Below are 15,496 nucleotides of genomic sequence, written 5' to 3' on the forward strand. Positions count from 1 at the left end.
GCTCTGGAGAAAATTCTCTTTCCAAAGTTATCACAATTTTCAAAATACTCTCTCTGTCAAGAATGGGCAACTTTCTTTGCGTTGCCATTTCCATTATTTCTTGTGGAACTTCATTACCATCCTTCACAAATATAAAATTAGATCCTTCGTTTGTTTGATTTTCCAAATACTCTTCCACTTGAGCGCCTCCTACTTTTAAAATTCCACTCCAACCTGTTGTGAGAGACTGATCCTCAGAGTTGTCAATAATCTTTACCTTACAGCCATAGAAAATTCTGTTTTCAGTCTTACAGCACAAAAGCGATTGGTTAAAAGTTTGTTTTTCAACATGCTGAATGGAGGGATTAGATCTTAATCGGTATGAACCTCTATCTACAAGATATTTCTTAATTTCTTGATCTTCAAGTAGGAGTCTATTTTGATTGGAGCAGTCAAATATCCATTGTGGCTTTAGAATAGGAATATCAAGTAACAGTGCAATTAAGAAAGTAGGTTTGGTTGATGACTTTTCACTAATTAATATAATTTTCTTGTTCACATAAGTATCCATCAGCTCTGAGGATAACTGTCGCATAATTGTACCATTCTCTTTTTTGATAATTCGATCCACAGCCTCTTTATCGTTCTCTACAAGAGATGATGAAACCACAAAGTGAATGTCAGAGAATATCATCAATGACTGGGCCATTTGTTTCTTTCTATGAGGCTTTTTTCTCTTTTTCTTCTCCATTTCATCCTCACTACTGATTAATTCTTGACTGAACGATGGAAGTACATAATCTTGTTCGTCCTCACTGACTTGAAAATCATCGGTCGTCTCTTGTTGCTCAAGCCTCACTCTTTGTTTCACCTCTTGGATCATTTCTTTCAATTGTCTCGATAAACTCTTTTTCTTTTCGGGTACAGCTGTACTTGTCTCGACTTTTTTCTTTTTCGGGAGTGGTGCTTTGATCTTCTTTTCCTCATCATCTGTTTCGGATGATGAGCTTTCGAGATCTTTAAATTCCACTTTCAATTTCTTTTTTACTGATTTTTTCTTTTTTGTTTGAAGGTTTGCAGGCTTTGGATTTTCGGAGGATGCTTTCTTCATTGATTCTTTAGAATGAGAGGAGCTTGTTGATGATGATGAATCAGTGGTATCAAACAGAGTGTTGCTTTTACTTTTGAAATCCAAAAGCGGAGAATCACAAAACTCGAACAAATTCTCATCCTCTCCAAACGACATTGAAAGTGGTGAAAGCTGTTGTTGTGATTCCGAGAGTCGAGAGGAAGGACTGCCAGAGAGTCCACGATAATGAAGATTGAACATTTTTAAATATTCAATATTTGTAACGGCTAGTTTTTTAAAGTTGCGCTTTGTTCAACTTTTTTTGAGGTGTGAGGCTTACATATTGGATGTTCTGCTTAAAAAAAACTTTCGTTTGCATTCTCTTTCCTTACTATTCTTTCATGTCTTGCAAAAGTGCAACAACAGCCTCAAGCACTTCTCAATCCATGCAGCCTCCTTGCTCAGACCCAAAAAGTCCTCTCATGGGTATTCCTTCATCACTCTCTGCTTTGAAAAAACGAAAAACAACCATTCAGAAGCAAGGGTTAGAGGATTCAACGGAACCAGAGGATGAAATTCTCTTTTCCAGAAGCAATAGTCGTATGGGAGTTATAAAACAAGAGCCATCATTGATAAAGCTCAAAGAAGAGGAAGAAGAAAGTCATCATTTCAGGCTTTCATTACAAGAGGAGGAAGGCTTTCAATGGGAGGATACAATGGAATCGGGTGATCCGATGCCTAAAAGAACTCTGAAAAGTCTTACCGACCATGATCGTTTTGTCTTTGAATTTGTTGATTGCCATCATCATGATGGTGGTGAATACGAATCATTGGTAGAGGAATGTAACAAGATGATGCAAAGCGAATGGTGAGCGGAATGTCAGTTGTCTAAATCAAAAAAATACTAAGTCATCATCGAGTGCGCTGTCATTTTCTCGGTACTGGGAACCGTCATCATCAGAGCAACAACAGCAACACCCACGTAGTTTTTTCAGGAAACAAATATATTGTCCATCTCCACCAAAATTTATACTTTGAATCATCACGTACGTGGTCACTTTACGGAAGTGAAAGTCTGCTTTTCACACAACATCATTGTCATCATCATACTCCACACCGTCGCACTGAATTTAAGAATATATTTATATTGGTATCATATATCATCAGACATCTCACCATCAAGGAATTCATTCCGTCATCATTATCATCAATTATTATTCTTTCAACAAGTGTTATTGTCTCATATTGCAACCAACTCATGTCCACATCAAGAAATCTTATAAAACAAAAACTCGAAGAAATTCTACAAGAAAAGGAAGGAGAAAAAATTTTGAAACGAACAATAGTCGTTTTTGAATTACCTTTTGTTGCCGAAGAAAAACAAATCAGAGAATTCTTTGAAAAGGTGAGCGGAGGTATTGCCTCCATTGATGTGATCAAAGCCAATGCTTTAGTTTTCAGCTCGGCAGTAATACAGTTTAATAAGGAGAAGGGTGCTGAGAAGGCCCTCGAATTGGCTCGACATGGAGTCGCTGTGGGTCAGTTTGATGGAATTGTAGCTTCGGCTCAAGATGTTTTGGAAGGAAAGAAACTTTCTAGAACAAAAGAAGATGTCAAACCATCATCGGGAACTCCAGGTAATGGCTGTAAAAACCAATAATTGGTCATTCGAATCATAATCTCACATGACCGTACTACAGTCAATGATGATGATGACAATATCCGGAATGACATCTTCACTTTACACCCTCAGTACTCCCAAAAGTCTCATCAATGGTTTTGACATTTCACATTGCCTTTTACCTTTATTTCTCCAATTTTCTCTTTCGCTTTTTCTCCATTTTGCTCGACAGATTGCAAAATAATATTTACCATAATAACAGATTTCCACCAGCTCTTTCTTCCTTTTACACACTGTATTCATGACCAACCATTACACCGTAAATTGTAATAAATTCATTTATTCCTTAACATTCTAGATTTTAATGACCTTTAAATCTTTAGGGCGTAACTAGAAGTTGAAAACACCACTCGCTACAACAAAATCTTGTTGTGTGAACCTGAGGGAATACACTGGTGATTGTTTGGTATAATAGGTTTTGTAAGGCTCTTTTGAAATTATTTTGTGCTTGTTCAGCTCTAATTTCTTTTCTTTCAGGATTTGCGCAGCCGATTCTGCAGAAGATCCAGTGTCAATAGTGTCAAACATGGACCACACTCGCACAGTGCAATCTAAAGAGGCAGATGCAAGGAATGTATCGTTTCTGTTAAAATCTAGAGACCAAATTGAACCAGTGTGTCCAATAAACTTGTAGGCTATTTTACCAGAGCCGATATCCCACACAATCACCTGTTGGTCATCTCCTGCAGACGCACAATACCTTCCATCATGAGAAAAAGCAAGTGTGTTGATAGAACCATGATGTCCAATAAACATTCTCATGCATTCTCCATTTTGAACATCCCAAAGACGAACAGTTTTGTCACTTGAACCGGTAGCAACATAATTACAATTTGGATGGAATTTTACACATTCTACATCAGACAAATGTCCTGCTAAAACTCTTACGGGGGTAACTCGGTCTGTAACCCATAGTCTTGCAGTTCTATCATGAGATGCTGTTGCAAACATATAATCTGTTGGGCTGAAAGAGACATTCCAAACTGCATATTGATGGCCTTTGTAAACAACCACACATTCAGAATTGTTAACACTCCATAAACGAGCTGTGCAATCCTCACTACCTGAAAGTAGCCATTGTTGGTCTGAATTGAAAGATAAGGAGTACACTGGTCCGGAGTGACCAACAAGAGTTTCATATTGACATTCTCTATTTTCGTTTTCATCTGAATTGATGTTTTCAGAGCTTCTCGCATACGACTTTGTGTTAGGAATAGTGCCATTAAGAATACGCCAGTTCCAACATCTAATTGTGGAATCAGAAAATCCAGCAGCAATTACTGGTCCATTCCTTAGGTTATATTGGGGAGCAAAATCTCCATCCTCAATAAAGTAATTCGATGGTTTGTGTTCAAAGTTTGTACCAATTTCAACAGTATTCAAATTGGAGCTACAATTGAAAAATGTATAGAAACACACTGAAGGACATATAGGGACTTGCTCCTTAGCAATGTCTATTAGTTTCTTAATTTCTGTTTGTGCAGCTGTTGTTGATCCTTTTTTCTTTCTTCCTCTTCTACTTGGTTGAGGAGCGATTGGGGTTTCAGGAACGGTGACAACAGAGGCTAATGCTTCTTCTTTTTCTCTATTTTCAACCTCCCAATTGATTTTTTTGTTTTTTCCAAATATTGCTTCTAACTCATCCTCGTCATCTTCAGTCAGATCCTCGTCCTCAGATCCCTCCACCTCGTCAGAAGTGGCCTTTCGTTTTTTCTTTTGCTGCTGAGCTTTGATATCGTGATCCATTAATAAAATTCCGTCTATCATGGCAGGTGCCTGTAAACTTGGTTGACCTTTGTATGTCTTAAAGTTGACATACTGATTTAAAATAGATAATAATTTTAGCTCGGATGAATCCTGCAAGAACTTCATTAATAAATGGAAACTGGCTTCACTAAGTCTGATGATAAACTTATGAGACAATAATCTTTTAGAAAACTCATTTTGTGCCATTATTTCTGGAGATTGAAGACTTTGAAGAGTCAAAATTTCATCATAGTGGAAATGTGAATGTTGATTCTTGTACTTGTTTAAAAATTTTCTTGCTTCCTCAATATGTCCCTTGTTTACAAGCTCCAAATAGCAGTGAACAAACACAGGATATAATACTTGAACAAGTTCATTCTATTTAAAAGATTAATGTATTTTTCACAACTTAAAAAACAAATACGAACCTTATAAATTTCAAGTGATGAAAAAACCCAGTCGGTAAGAGATTGATAAGCTTGCAAATAACCCTTTCCGCCTTGTCTATCGCTGATAAAACTGTTGATCACTTCACTTTCACCATCTAAGTTATTAGGTTAATAATTTATAATACTATAATAAATAACACTTACTGGCAGATCCTAGATCGTACGTAGAAGCAAATTCCGAAATATCTGTTGTGACTAAACTCTGTCCAGAAGGAAGACCGTTCAATTCTTCTTCCAAAGCCTTCACCGATCGTTGAAATCCATTTTGTTGTAGAAATTTTAAAACCAACTCCTTCATCTTTTCCTGTTGTTGGAGTGATGAAGTATTTTCCGAAGATGATGTATTTTGTGTGGAGGATGATGAGACCTTTTCTGCTCCGCTGCTCATTTTTTTTTGATAAAATTGAATTTAAAAAAAAAAGATGGGAAAAACCACCTAGAGAGACTGCAACCTTTCTGAAACGAAATCACTCGTGGAAGACACAGCTGATCCGGATTTATTGTTACCTGAAATGATTGGAACCAATTTGGTTGAATGCATATATACAGCTGATCGAATTTATTGCATCTTGAGATAGCTTTGACATCGACTCTCAATTTCTTCATCCAAAATGCCTCTAGAAAGAACCTCTTTCATGTGCTTGGCAATGAGTGGAGGAAGATCTGCTCTCAACTGTTTTTGAATTCTTAATAATTCTTCTCTGTTCACAAGTAATAACTTGGCAAATGATTTGAACAAATGAATGGTATAACCAACAGGTCTTAAATGAACGGCAATCACTCCACTCACAGCCAATAAGAGAGCACAAATAAGAGCAAATTTAAAGCTAAAAAGGATGGTGAGAATGATTGCTGTGAAAATATAATACAATGGTAAAAGGAAAATCATCATCATTAAAATGTAATGAGCTTCTTGATCTCTATATCCATGTGATATCTTCTTTCCAAAATAACTGCTCACAAGCCCCACTGGTAAATGGAAAATTGATCCAGGAAGTGTAATTGGTAATGTGAGAAGAAGTGTCAAAAGTTTTCGAATAAAAAAGTATCTCATTGAAAGTTCTGAATATTTCATATTCAATAATCTCATATGTGAGCTTAATTGTTTCAAAGTAGTAAATACTTGTTTGGCATCTTGTTGTGTTTCAAATACATCAATAAATTTTTGAGTAAGAAAGATGTATTCCTCTTGTGACAAAGGATTGGATCTTTTTCTCACCAATGATCTTGCAATATGTGCAGCAGAGATTGTTTCAGGATCATTTGCAACAACAGTCACATGTTGCATTCCTTTTCGTACAACATCAGCTAAACTGTCCAATAACTTGGTACTATCTTTTTTGAATTCTGTCAAGTGCGTTCTATCAATAATAATTTGTTTTCCAAATTGAACAAAAACATCCGATCTGAACTCATTCTTGGAATCATAATTCAATCCTACAGGTACTACAATCACCTTTGAAATATGTTCATCAGAATCTAGAGCTTGTAATGCTGCTCTAGCAAAACCTGTTTTAATCTTTGTCAAAGTTGAATTGTTGTGACTGGTTCCCTCAGGAAATATTACAAGACAATCATTTGATTTTAATACTTCAGCCATTGCATTAATTGCTGCTTGATTGGCTTGTCTTCTTTGTTCCTCCTCATCTTTAGTGATATCTTGTTGACGAACCACTGGAATTGTTCCTAATAATTTAAGGAAAGTTCCTAATAAAGGTAGTTTAAAAAGTTCTGCTTTTGCGACACTAATAACAGCTGTCAGATCATCATCATTGTGTTTATATATCATTCGACAGTCTTACCTTCTTACAATTCTTTTGCTCACTTGTGAATAAATGATCACACCATCCACAAGACCATTGTAATGATTGACAGTGCTGTTGGTCATGTAAGTTGATAGTTCATCAAACAACAAGTATACATACAAAATAACTGGAACCTTCTTTGGAATGTTTTCTGTTCCTTTTACGCTTACATTTGCATAGAACAAGCTAATGCAAAATCTATGTTTTTTGATCATGCATGATTGTTCCGAATGGTCGTGACCATGTGTGTTTTGATTGGAATCATACACATGACGGCATGATGAACACTTACTCAAAGAACCATCGAAGTGCTGTGTAAGCCAAAATATTGACTTGAGCCATTTTTTTGTTGTTGCGTTTGAAGTTCATTCGATACAAGAGATGCAGTAATCATTGTTGAATTGATATGATCGTGATTACATGAACCTTGAAGTAACGGAGCGCTGGACTCATACGACTCATATTAAAAAGTTGACCACGGAAATTATTTGGAATGGACAGAGAAGACAAAATAAAACAAATAATTTGCCATTCTAATAAATCATTTGTTGTCGCGACAGTCTCGTGAACGATGATCATCATCACTTGTATACAATTTTTTGGATTTATTGTGATGACGTACACTGATGATCATCAAAGCTCAGAAAATAAATTATTCAGTGAATAACATTCAGCATCAATTTAAAAACATCCTCCCTTCAATTGCAAAATCAATTGAACAGTATCTCCGGCCTTAAGTCCAACATCTTTCACAGTCTTGTCATCAGGCAAAATCTTTCCGTTCATGACGAGTCTTTGTTGGGGTACAGCAATACCGACCTTTTCCTGAATGAGTTGTTTCAGATAGGTGATCTTGTCTGTTTCTTCCACATCCAACTTGTTGATACCGCCTGACAAGGTCTTGATGTTGATTTGCATGGTGAAGGGTAAAACGTGAATGAACTTATTTTTTTTAATAATTTTACAAAAATTATGAAAACTAGCCTCCAAAAATAACTTGAGAGTTCTTTGAGAGCAGAGTTCAAATTACAAACCAGATTCTTGCCTTTGTGTGGAAAGAGGAGAGTTGGTTTGGCTGGAAAGTGTGGTGATTGTGTTGTCCATTGGCTGTAAGGGAGTAAAGTGTGAATTGAGTGAAGAGCCTTGAAAAGGATTGCTGCAACTTGAAGAGACTGGAATAGAGGTGGATGATTCCATCGAATTCATTTCGACTGGGTTGCTACCAAGAAAAACCTTCTTTTGCAAACTGATCTGGTCTAAAAACTTTTGTTGTTCCTTAATTTTCCATTCATTTCTCATGTCATCGACGTCATAGTAGGCTGAAGAAATCCATCCTCCGGAATATGTGGAAGGTCTTGTGGTGTCTTCTCTTCTTTTTTCGAGTATTGGAGTAGAATACCTTCTCTCATTTGCAGCAGGACTATCGTTGCTATGATGGCTCACATTGTCTGCATACGACAGCTGATCTGATTTGTCAGAATAGTCTCGTTCTCTTGAATGTCTTCGGTTCCTTGGTGGAGAAATCTCTTCTTCTTCGTCCATGACATCCTTTTCCACACATGAAGTCAAATTCATAAATTTCAATTGTTCATTGAGAGTCATTTCGGTCTTTCTAATTCTTTCTGATCGAGCTGCAATCTCAGCCTTTTCGACACCTAGTTGCTTTCTAGTTTTGGTAATCTCCAGTCGTTCGATTTCAAGCATTTTTCTTTGGTCTTGTAATTGCTTTTCTAATTGTTTAAGGTTCTTCTTTTCCAATAAATAATTTCTGTTGAGAGCTTCCGCTTCGTTTCTCATCTTCTCTATTTCGGCTTTTTCCTTCATAATTTCGTGATATTTTGCTGATATATGCTCAGCATCAGTCTGTACCTGTATCATCTTTTGAGAAACAGCCTCATGTTGGTGGTAAAGGGCTTCTTTTTCCTTCACAAGAGTTGTTTTTAACTCCTCGATATCTTTACGTTCCCTTTCAATGAGATCTTTCATTTCTTTGATGAGTCTTCGTTCTTCTTCTAAATTTTTCTTCTCCGCAGATAAATTTGCTTCCTTTTCAAATAAATCTTTCATTCGTGCTGAATGTTCAATTCTTGCTGATTCGCGTTCTGCCAAATTTTCTTTTTGAGCTCTTGAAAGCCTGGATCTTTCTTCTTGAGTTTCAACCATGAATTGTTGTCTTTCCACAATGAATTTGCTCTTTTCCTCATCGAGAGCCTCTCTCATTCCATAAATTTCCTTCATCTTTGCTTCATATTCTTTTTCAAAGATTCGTTTCTTTTCTTCAAGCTCTCTGTCTTTCTTCATTGTCAAAAGGCGTTCCTCTTCATAATTTTTCTGAATTCCTTGCATCTTTGTTTCCATTTCTACAAACAATGTTTGAATACGTGTCCGTTCTGCATTGGTTTCCTCCTTTTGCTTTTGGATATGTTTTTCGCTCTCGGCAATTAATCGTTCTCTTACCAGCAAGTGATCTTCTTTTTGTTTAAGCAGCTTCATTTGATCTTCATAGAGCCTGTTGTGAAGCGTTTCTACAGAATGAGCATTAACTTCCACTTTCTTGATTAAATCGTTCAAAGAGGACTCTACCTCAACGTGTTTCATCTTCGATTGAAGCTCTTCTTTCAAAATACGTTTATGTTCCTCAATTTCATCTTTTTGGCGTTGAATCAAAGCAGCTTTTTCAATTTCATGTAACTTGTGAAGTTGGTCAATCTCCATTTGAGTTCGTCTTTTCATATTTTCCATCTCGGTGGCAATAGTAAGATCCGTTCGTTCTTTCTCTCTTGCGAGTCTCCTTAAAAACTCTTCATTTTCCTCTTGCCACCGTAAATCACGTTGTTTTACTTCCTCCTTTAGTTGTTCGATTTTAAGTTGGGATTTTTGTATGGTAGATTCATATTCTATTCGAACATTATTCACGGTTGCTTGTTTCTCTTGGTCAAAATTAATTTTCATTCTGTGAATGATTTCTTCTTGCTCTTGTCGAAGCTCATTCAATAATGTTTTTTCTTTGAGTTCCTGATCAAGAAGCTTTTTTTGAAACTCTTTGATTTGAACCTCTTGTCTTTCAATAGTTTTTTGATATTCTTCGATTTGAGAAAGATATTTTGCTCTCTCTTCAGAGAATTCTTGCTTGAATTCTTGCTTGAAGATGCCTGAAATATTTTCTAAATCTTCTTTCACTAAACTCCGTTGCATGACAACATATTCTTGATTTTGTTTTGTAGCTCCTGAAATATCTCGTTTTGGAGATTGCATGGAGCTATCAGTGTCCTTAATTGGTGATGCTGGAAGCTTCACACTAGCTGATGTCATAGTGTTATTAGAGGAAGTATTTGATGATCTCGAAGGTCTTGGTGGATCCTCTGGATCTAGGTATGTCAATGACTTTTTCATTTCTTCCACAGGATCTGCTGAAAAATCAAAATCCTCGTCAAATACCGGTACCTCCTCTTCTTCCACAGTTTCCTCAACATTGTGATGTTCCGCTGTATTATTTGAAGTGTCTTCAAAATCTGTAAAGTTTTCCACGTCAGTTTCTTCTGCTCGTGGTTGCTCAATCTCCTTGATGGAGTCCTCAAAGTCGCTTTCTATGACCTCTTCTTGCATTTCGAAAGCATATTGCTGTTTTTGTTGTCGTTCTTTTTCTTTACGTTCTCTTTCCTTTGCCTCTTGCTCTTTTACAATTCTTGCCTCTTGTTCTCGCTTCTCACGCTCTTCTCTCTCTTTCTTTTCTTTTTCCTCCTTTTCCCTTCTTTCTTTTTCTTGTCGTTCCCGTTCTTGTTTTTCTTGTTCCTTTCTTTCTTTTCTTCTCTTTCCAACCGTTCACGCTCTTCTCTTTCCCTCTTTTCCCTTAATTCTCGTTCCTTTCGGTCACGTTCTTCTTGTTCTCTCTTTTCCCTTTCAAGCCGTAATTGTTCCTCTTTTGCCTTACGTTCTTGTTCCTCTCGCTCCAGCCTTTCTTTCTCTTCTCTTGCAAATCTTTCTCTTTCCTCTCTTTCTTTTCTTTCCCGTTCTTCTCTTTCTTTTTTCTCTCTTTCTTCTTTTTCTTTGATTTTCATTATTTCTTTTTCTTGTTCTTCCAACATTTTGTCCTCTTCAAAATCGAAATCGTCACTTGATTTGGAAGATCTTTTCTTTTTATCATGCTTTGACTCTGTGGTAGGCTCAGGAGGAGAAAATCCGCTCGGTCTTTTACTGGAGCTTGGTCTTTTTGTTCGTGTGGTGTCAAAAGAATAGGTTTCTGAAGTGGAATTTTTGGGTGAATGTTTCTTTTTGTCTTTCTTTTTTTTACTTGTGTTTGGTAACATATCATCCAATCCAAGCATCTCTCCAACTTCATCATCATCAAAATCTGAAAACTAAAAAGCTTAATCATGTATTATTCAATCTCAATAGAGTTACTCACCCCAGAGGAAGAAATTGTTTCATCGGTATTGGTGTTGGAATTCTTTTTTCCAAATATATCAAAGTTTAACTTGGTGAGTGACGTTGTGGACTCACTGGATCCGTTACTTTTGGAAGATTTTGTTGAATTTCTTCTCGACGACTTGGTGGATCCTGCTTTGTTCTTATTTCCTAATAAATTTAGACCTCCAATAGAGGTGAGGTCTTCATTCGTTTCCGAGTTGTCACTATCTTCATTATCATTTGCAAATACATCATTAAAGCTTCCTCCCCCAAATATCATGTTTGATTTTTTTGTTTTCTTTTTACCTAAATTGAGCCCTAATGAAAAATCGTTAGTGCCATCACTTGAGCCAACCGAGCTGAGTGATGATCTCTTGGAAGGAGGTCCTTTTGGAAGAGTCGTTAAATCCGACATTTTGATGGAATTACTACAGAGTTTTTCAATTTCTTTAAAGGAAGGTAAAGTCAACAATTTTTTTTTGTATTTGTTTGGCGGGTTAGAAATTTTGGCGCCTAAATTAAAATCATACCTTTGAACCAACACTGATCTTGCAAGCTTCGTTAGACACTTGAAGAGTGTGGAAACCAGGGAAGAGCCCAATGCCACTCGAGTAGTGAGTGGCTCTTAAATAATGTGGTGTGTGTGGTCAGACATCGGAGAAGAATGTCCTATTGCATTAGGTTTACACGGACGAAGAGCTCGGTCAATTTGTCAAAAACCTAATGCAATAGGACATTCTTCTCCGATCTGACCGACCCCTTTTGCTTAAATTGTGGAAATAATATGCAGCCAAATGTATCGCAAGGGTTGTCATCAGAAATTCGTCTAGAATTCTTCGTCTTGTTTATTTTTCTGTTCTGGTCCACGACGAAATGCTTCTACTTTTCGTCTTCGTTCTTCTACGTAGCGGTCGCCCCATTTTTTGATGATGTCTTCTTTTTCTCTATCAAATTTTCTTTTTCCGATGAAACGGTTGACCCATGACTCCGGACAAAGATTTTGCAATTTCATAAATTCGATTTCACATTTCGAAATATCCTCTTTGTTTTGATCTAAACACTCAAAGAGAAGTTCTTTGGCTTTCCAGCAAGCTTCTCTCTCTTCTTTTTTCATTTTTTTATTTGTTTAACAAACAGTTTTTAAAATGATTTGAGAAAGTACACTGACCAACAAAAGTGCGTCATGGCTTCTGCCTTGTGAGTTTACTTGTCATCAAGAGCCTCAACTCCTGGAAGTTTACGGCCTTCCAACAATTCCAAGGAAGCACCTCCTCCTGTACTAATGTGAGACACCTTATTTTGAGCTCCATAATTACAAACCAAGCTTACAGTGTCACCACCTCCAATAATTGAAACTAAACCTTTTTCAGTTGCAGTTGCAACAGCATCCAACAAACCAACTGAACCTGTTGCAAATTGCTTAATCTCGAAAACACCTGCTGGGCCATTCCAAACCAAGGTCTTTGCACGAAGAATAACTTGTTTGAACAATTCAACAGATTGTGGGCCAATATCCAATCCCATCAAATCATCAGGAATACCTTGCTCATCGGTGTAAACAGTCTTCTCAGCAGTATCGTTTACGGCATTGGCACAAACGTGGTCAATTGGGAAGTGAAGTTTGACACCATTCTTCTTTGCCTTCTCGAGCAAACCTTCCACGATTTTTGATCCCTCCTCGTCAAATAAAGACTTTCCTATTGAGACACCAAAACACACTTTCTTAAAAGTGAAAGCCATTCCTCCGACAATAATCATCTCATCAACTTTGTCCAACATGTTTTCAATCAACTTGATCTTATCCTTGACCTTTGCACCACCAAGAATTGCAACAAATGGGCGTTGTGGTTCAACCAAAGCCTTTCGGAAATAATCAAGCTCTTTCTTCAATAGAAATCCAGAAACACAAGTTCCCAATCTCTTCAATCCAACCATGCTGGAGTGTGGACGGTGAGCCGTACCAAAAGCATCATTCACATAAACGTCTCCGTACTTGGCCAACTGAGCTCTAAACTTTTCAACTGCTTCATCCGAGGTTCCCTTTAGCACCTCTTCTTCTGGGTGGTATCTGAGATTTTCAAGTAATACGATCTTTGCCTTCTCTTCAAGAACAGCCTTCTCAGAGTCTGGACCAACACAATCCTTTGCAAATCTAACTGAATCACCCAATAACTTTTCCAATTCTTTTGCAACAGGCTCCAATGATGCTTCGGGAACAACCTTACCGTCAGGTCTGCCGAGATGACTCATTAAAACAATTTGTGTTGCTCCGTGATCGAGAATGTATTTCAAAGTAGGAATGGTTTCTTTGATTCTGGTGTTGTCTTTGATGATACCATTCTTGATAGGAACGTTGTAGTCAACTCGTACGAGCACTCTCTTTCCAGATAGGTTAATATCTTCAATACTCTTCTTGTTCATGGTGATGGAAGCGTTTTTTTTGATGGCTTGTGTGTTTTCGGAATTGTTCCTAAAATTTGGCTTAATCAGGACCTGATTTTCAATATTCTTTATGAGGTAAATATCTATTTGGTGATAACAAAGAGTAGTGGTTTCTGATGCATATTTCCAAGCAAAAAGCTAACATTTACCACTGACAAGCAGTCTTCATTCTATTGAGACCCATTGTGGTGAGTACACACAACAACAGCAGCAAAGCGTCTTGGAAGAGAACGGGGCTTCTTCTTTGTTGTAAACATCTCAAAAATATCGCAAAAAAATGCTCTCTCGCTTCTCTCGTTTTGCTGTGAAGAATAACAAATTTTTATCGGCCACTTCCGCCCAACAAGTCAGATACGTCCGATTCGAAGCAAATCCATCAGGTATGTATCATTCCTGTTATAATATAACATTTTCGAATCGGATATTTTTATTTGTTGTTAGTGAGAGCTCAACAAGCTGATGTTGCTATCCAAAAGTTTGCTTCTCTCAAATATATGGGAATGCCAATCACGGTCGATCACTACAATGAAATTATTTGGAAATGTGTTGAAAATGCTCAATCCGATAAGGCCAAATACATGTTTGAAGAAATGAGAGCTGAAAATATTGTACCTGATGTTGAAACATTTTCAATGTTGATTGGATGTTGTCTCTTTGATACTAACCCATTGAGAGCTGTTAACTATTTGGAAGAAATGGTTTTATTGGGCGTTGAAGCACCAAAGTCTTTCTATACTACTATTAGCGAAGTTTTAACCAAGGCAAAACACCCACAAAGCAGCAAGATTTTCGCAGAATTGGCAAGCAAACCTCAAGTCACAAAGGAAGATGTTTTGGCTGCCATTCGTTCTGCTAAAACCGATATTGGCATCATTGTCCACTAAATTATGTAAACACACCATCAACAAATGTTGGGTTTTTGGATTACATCATCAGAAATAAAACAAATCAAAAAAATGTTTGCTTTTACAAAACGACAATCACCTTTGCGAACCAATATGACGAAAACGAGAGCAGTCAACAATGTCAACTTGCTATTTTCAACGATTTTACTTCTTGTAGCCATACACACGACCATCATGTTTGACAAAATCGTGGCATCTTTTGTAAGAGATGAATTGACCGCATCGAACATTGTTCCTGTATATTATGAAGACAGTAAATATTCACCAAATTCGAACATGAACTCATTCCGAATACTAAGTAGCACAAGTGTTGGAAATAGAGAGGGAGATGTAATTCCTCCTTGTGATGATCTGTATGGAACGCAATTTTCTTGTGTCATTCCACCAATTTCAAACAAGACTTATGAATTCGAAGGTTGCCAACCAAATAATACTGTAAAAGTGTCTTGCACTGCTCGTGATGGTGTGACATGTAGCGGAGATAGAACCTTTTACAAGGAAATTTCATGCTTTTATACGTACGTGATTGAGAGAGTTAAACTTTCACATTATTATACGTTAACATTATGACAACATTCTTGATGCAGAAACGGTTATTACTTCTCCATAGCTATGGCACTCAGTGTTTTCTTTGGAATTTGTGGAATTGATCGATTCTATCTTGGTCACGTTGGTTATGGATTATTTAAATTATTTACATTTGGTGGATTTGGCATTTTGGTAAGTATTGGCCAACGTGCTCAATAGCCTTAATTTTGACCAAATTCTAATTTAAAGTGGATTTATGACATTGTCCTGATAGCAATGCAACAAACAACTCCGAGAGATGGAAGCAACTACATTGTGGGGTACAATGGTATGTTTTAATGATTGTTGTGGTGGTGTCTAAAACTTGGATGTTTTAAAGGTCCTCGAAATATTAAATTCATTCGAAATAATAATACTTATGTATTTAACTGATGTAATCAATAATACAATTCAACCAATAATATTTCACTACTAATTATCTCTCT

At 36.9% G+C, this 15,496-nt stretch overlaps 11 protein-coding genes across 11 annotated transcripts in view; 4 read left to right on the forward strand and 7 right to left on the reverse strand.

Moving 5' to 3' along the window:
- FDP41_010884 (uncharacterized protein) overlaps positions 1-1,309 on the reverse strand; it is a gene marked incomplete at both ends in the record, with an annotated part of 1,356 nt that extends 47 nt beyond the window's left edge. The window contains one exon of the mRNA XM_044701230.1: positions 1-1,309. This exon is cut by the window's left edge and continues 47 nt beyond it. Coding sequence (XP_044567618.1) covers positions 1-1,309 — 1,309 coding nt within the window.
- Positions 1,310-1,449: 140 nt separating this feature from the next.
- FDP41_010885 (uncharacterized protein) lies at positions 1,450-1,920 on the forward strand (the record flags this gene model as incomplete). The annotated part of the gene is made up of 1 exon (XM_044701231.1): positions 1,450-1,920. One exon carries the CDS (start codon positions 1,450-1,452, stop codon positions 1,918-1,920), a length of 471 nt encoding a protein of 156 aa, XP_044567619.1.
- Positions 1,921-2,306: 386 nt separating this feature from the next.
- Positions 2,307-2,708, forward strand: FDP41_010886 (uncharacterized protein; the record flags this gene model as incomplete). Its single annotated transcript, XM_044701232.1, has 1 exon — positions 2,307-2,708. The coding sequence occupies one exon, from the start codon at positions 2,307-2,309 to the stop codon at positions 2,706-2,708; it is 402 nt and encodes a 133-aa protein (XP_044567620.1).
- A 351-nt stretch (positions 2,709-3,059) lies between these two features.
- Positions 3,060-5,312, reverse strand: FDP41_010887 (uncharacterized protein; the record flags this gene model as incomplete). The annotated part of the gene is made up of 3 exons (XM_044701233.1): positions 3,060-4,853; positions 4,904-5,019; positions 5,069-5,312. 3 exons carry the CDS (start codon positions 5,310-5,312, stop codon positions 3,060-3,062), a joined length of 2,154 nt encoding a protein of 717 aa, XP_044567621.1.
- A 171-nt stretch (positions 5,313-5,483) lies between these two features.
- Positions 5,484-7,071, reverse strand: FDP41_010888 (uncharacterized protein; the record flags this gene model as incomplete). Its single annotated transcript, XM_044701234.1, has 4 exons — positions 5,484-6,669; positions 6,727-6,801; positions 6,850-6,927; positions 7,022-7,071. 4 exons carry the CDS (start codon positions 7,069-7,071, stop codon positions 5,484-5,486), a joined length of 1,389 nt encoding a protein of 462 aa, XP_044567622.1.
- A 339-nt stretch (positions 7,072-7,410) lies between these two features.
- FDP41_010889 (uncharacterized protein) lies at positions 7,411-7,647 on the reverse strand (the record flags this gene model as incomplete). Its single annotated transcript, XM_044701235.1, has 1 exon — positions 7,411-7,647. The coding sequence occupies one exon, from the start codon at positions 7,645-7,647 to the stop codon at positions 7,411-7,413; it is 237 nt and encodes a 78-aa protein (XP_044567623.1).
- A 108-nt stretch (positions 7,648-7,755) lies between these two features.
- Positions 7,756-10,335, reverse strand: FDP41_010890 (uncharacterized protein; the record flags this gene model as incomplete). Its single annotated transcript, XM_044701237.1, has 1 exon — positions 7,756-10,335. The coding sequence occupies one exon, from the start codon at positions 10,333-10,335 to the stop codon at positions 7,756-7,758; it is 2,580 nt and encodes an 859-aa protein (XP_044567624.1).
- A 71-nt stretch (positions 10,336-10,406) lies between these two features.
- Positions 10,407-11,551, reverse strand: FDP41_010891 (uncharacterized protein; the record flags this gene model as incomplete). The annotated part of the gene is made up of 2 exons (XM_044701238.1): positions 10,407-11,087; positions 11,135-11,551. The coding sequence occupies 2 exons, from the start codon at positions 11,549-11,551 to the stop codon at positions 10,407-10,409; spliced, it is 1,098 nt and encodes a 365-aa protein (XP_044567625.1).
- Positions 11,552-12,339: 788 nt separating this feature from the next.
- On the reverse strand, positions 12,340-13,557 carry FDP41_010892 (uncharacterized protein; the record flags this gene model as incomplete). The annotated part of the gene is made up of 1 exon (XM_044701239.1): positions 12,340-13,557. One exon carries the CDS (start codon positions 13,555-13,557, stop codon positions 12,340-12,342), a length of 1,218 nt encoding a protein of 405 aa, XP_044567626.1.
- A 298-nt stretch (positions 13,558-13,855) lies between these two features.
- On the forward strand, positions 13,856-14,462 carry FDP41_010893 (uncharacterized protein; the record flags this gene model as incomplete). Its single annotated transcript, XM_044701240.1, has 2 exons — positions 13,856-13,958; positions 14,020-14,462. The coding sequence occupies 2 exons, from the start codon at positions 13,856-13,858 to the stop codon at positions 14,460-14,462; spliced, it is 546 nt and encodes a 181-aa protein (XP_044567627.1).
- A 72-nt stretch (positions 14,463-14,534) lies between these two features.
- FDP41_010894 (uncharacterized protein) lies at positions 14,535-15,443 on the forward strand (the record flags this gene model as incomplete). The annotated part of the gene is made up of 4 exons (XM_044701241.1): positions 14,535-15,001; positions 15,071-15,203; positions 15,261-15,339; positions 15,391-15,443. The coding sequence occupies 4 exons, from the start codon at positions 14,535-14,537 to the stop codon at positions 15,441-15,443; spliced, it is 732 nt and encodes a 243-aa protein (XP_044567628.1).
- Between the last annotated feature and the right edge of the window lie 53 nt (positions 15,444-15,496).

This window comes from Naegleria fowleri, assembly GCF_008403515.1.
Source record: "Naegleria fowleri strain ATCC 30894 chromosome Unknown tig7, whole genome shotgun sequence".
Taxonomy (NCBI): Eukaryota; Heterolobosea; class Eutetramitea; order Acrasida; family Naegleriidae; genus Naegleria; species Naegleria fowleri.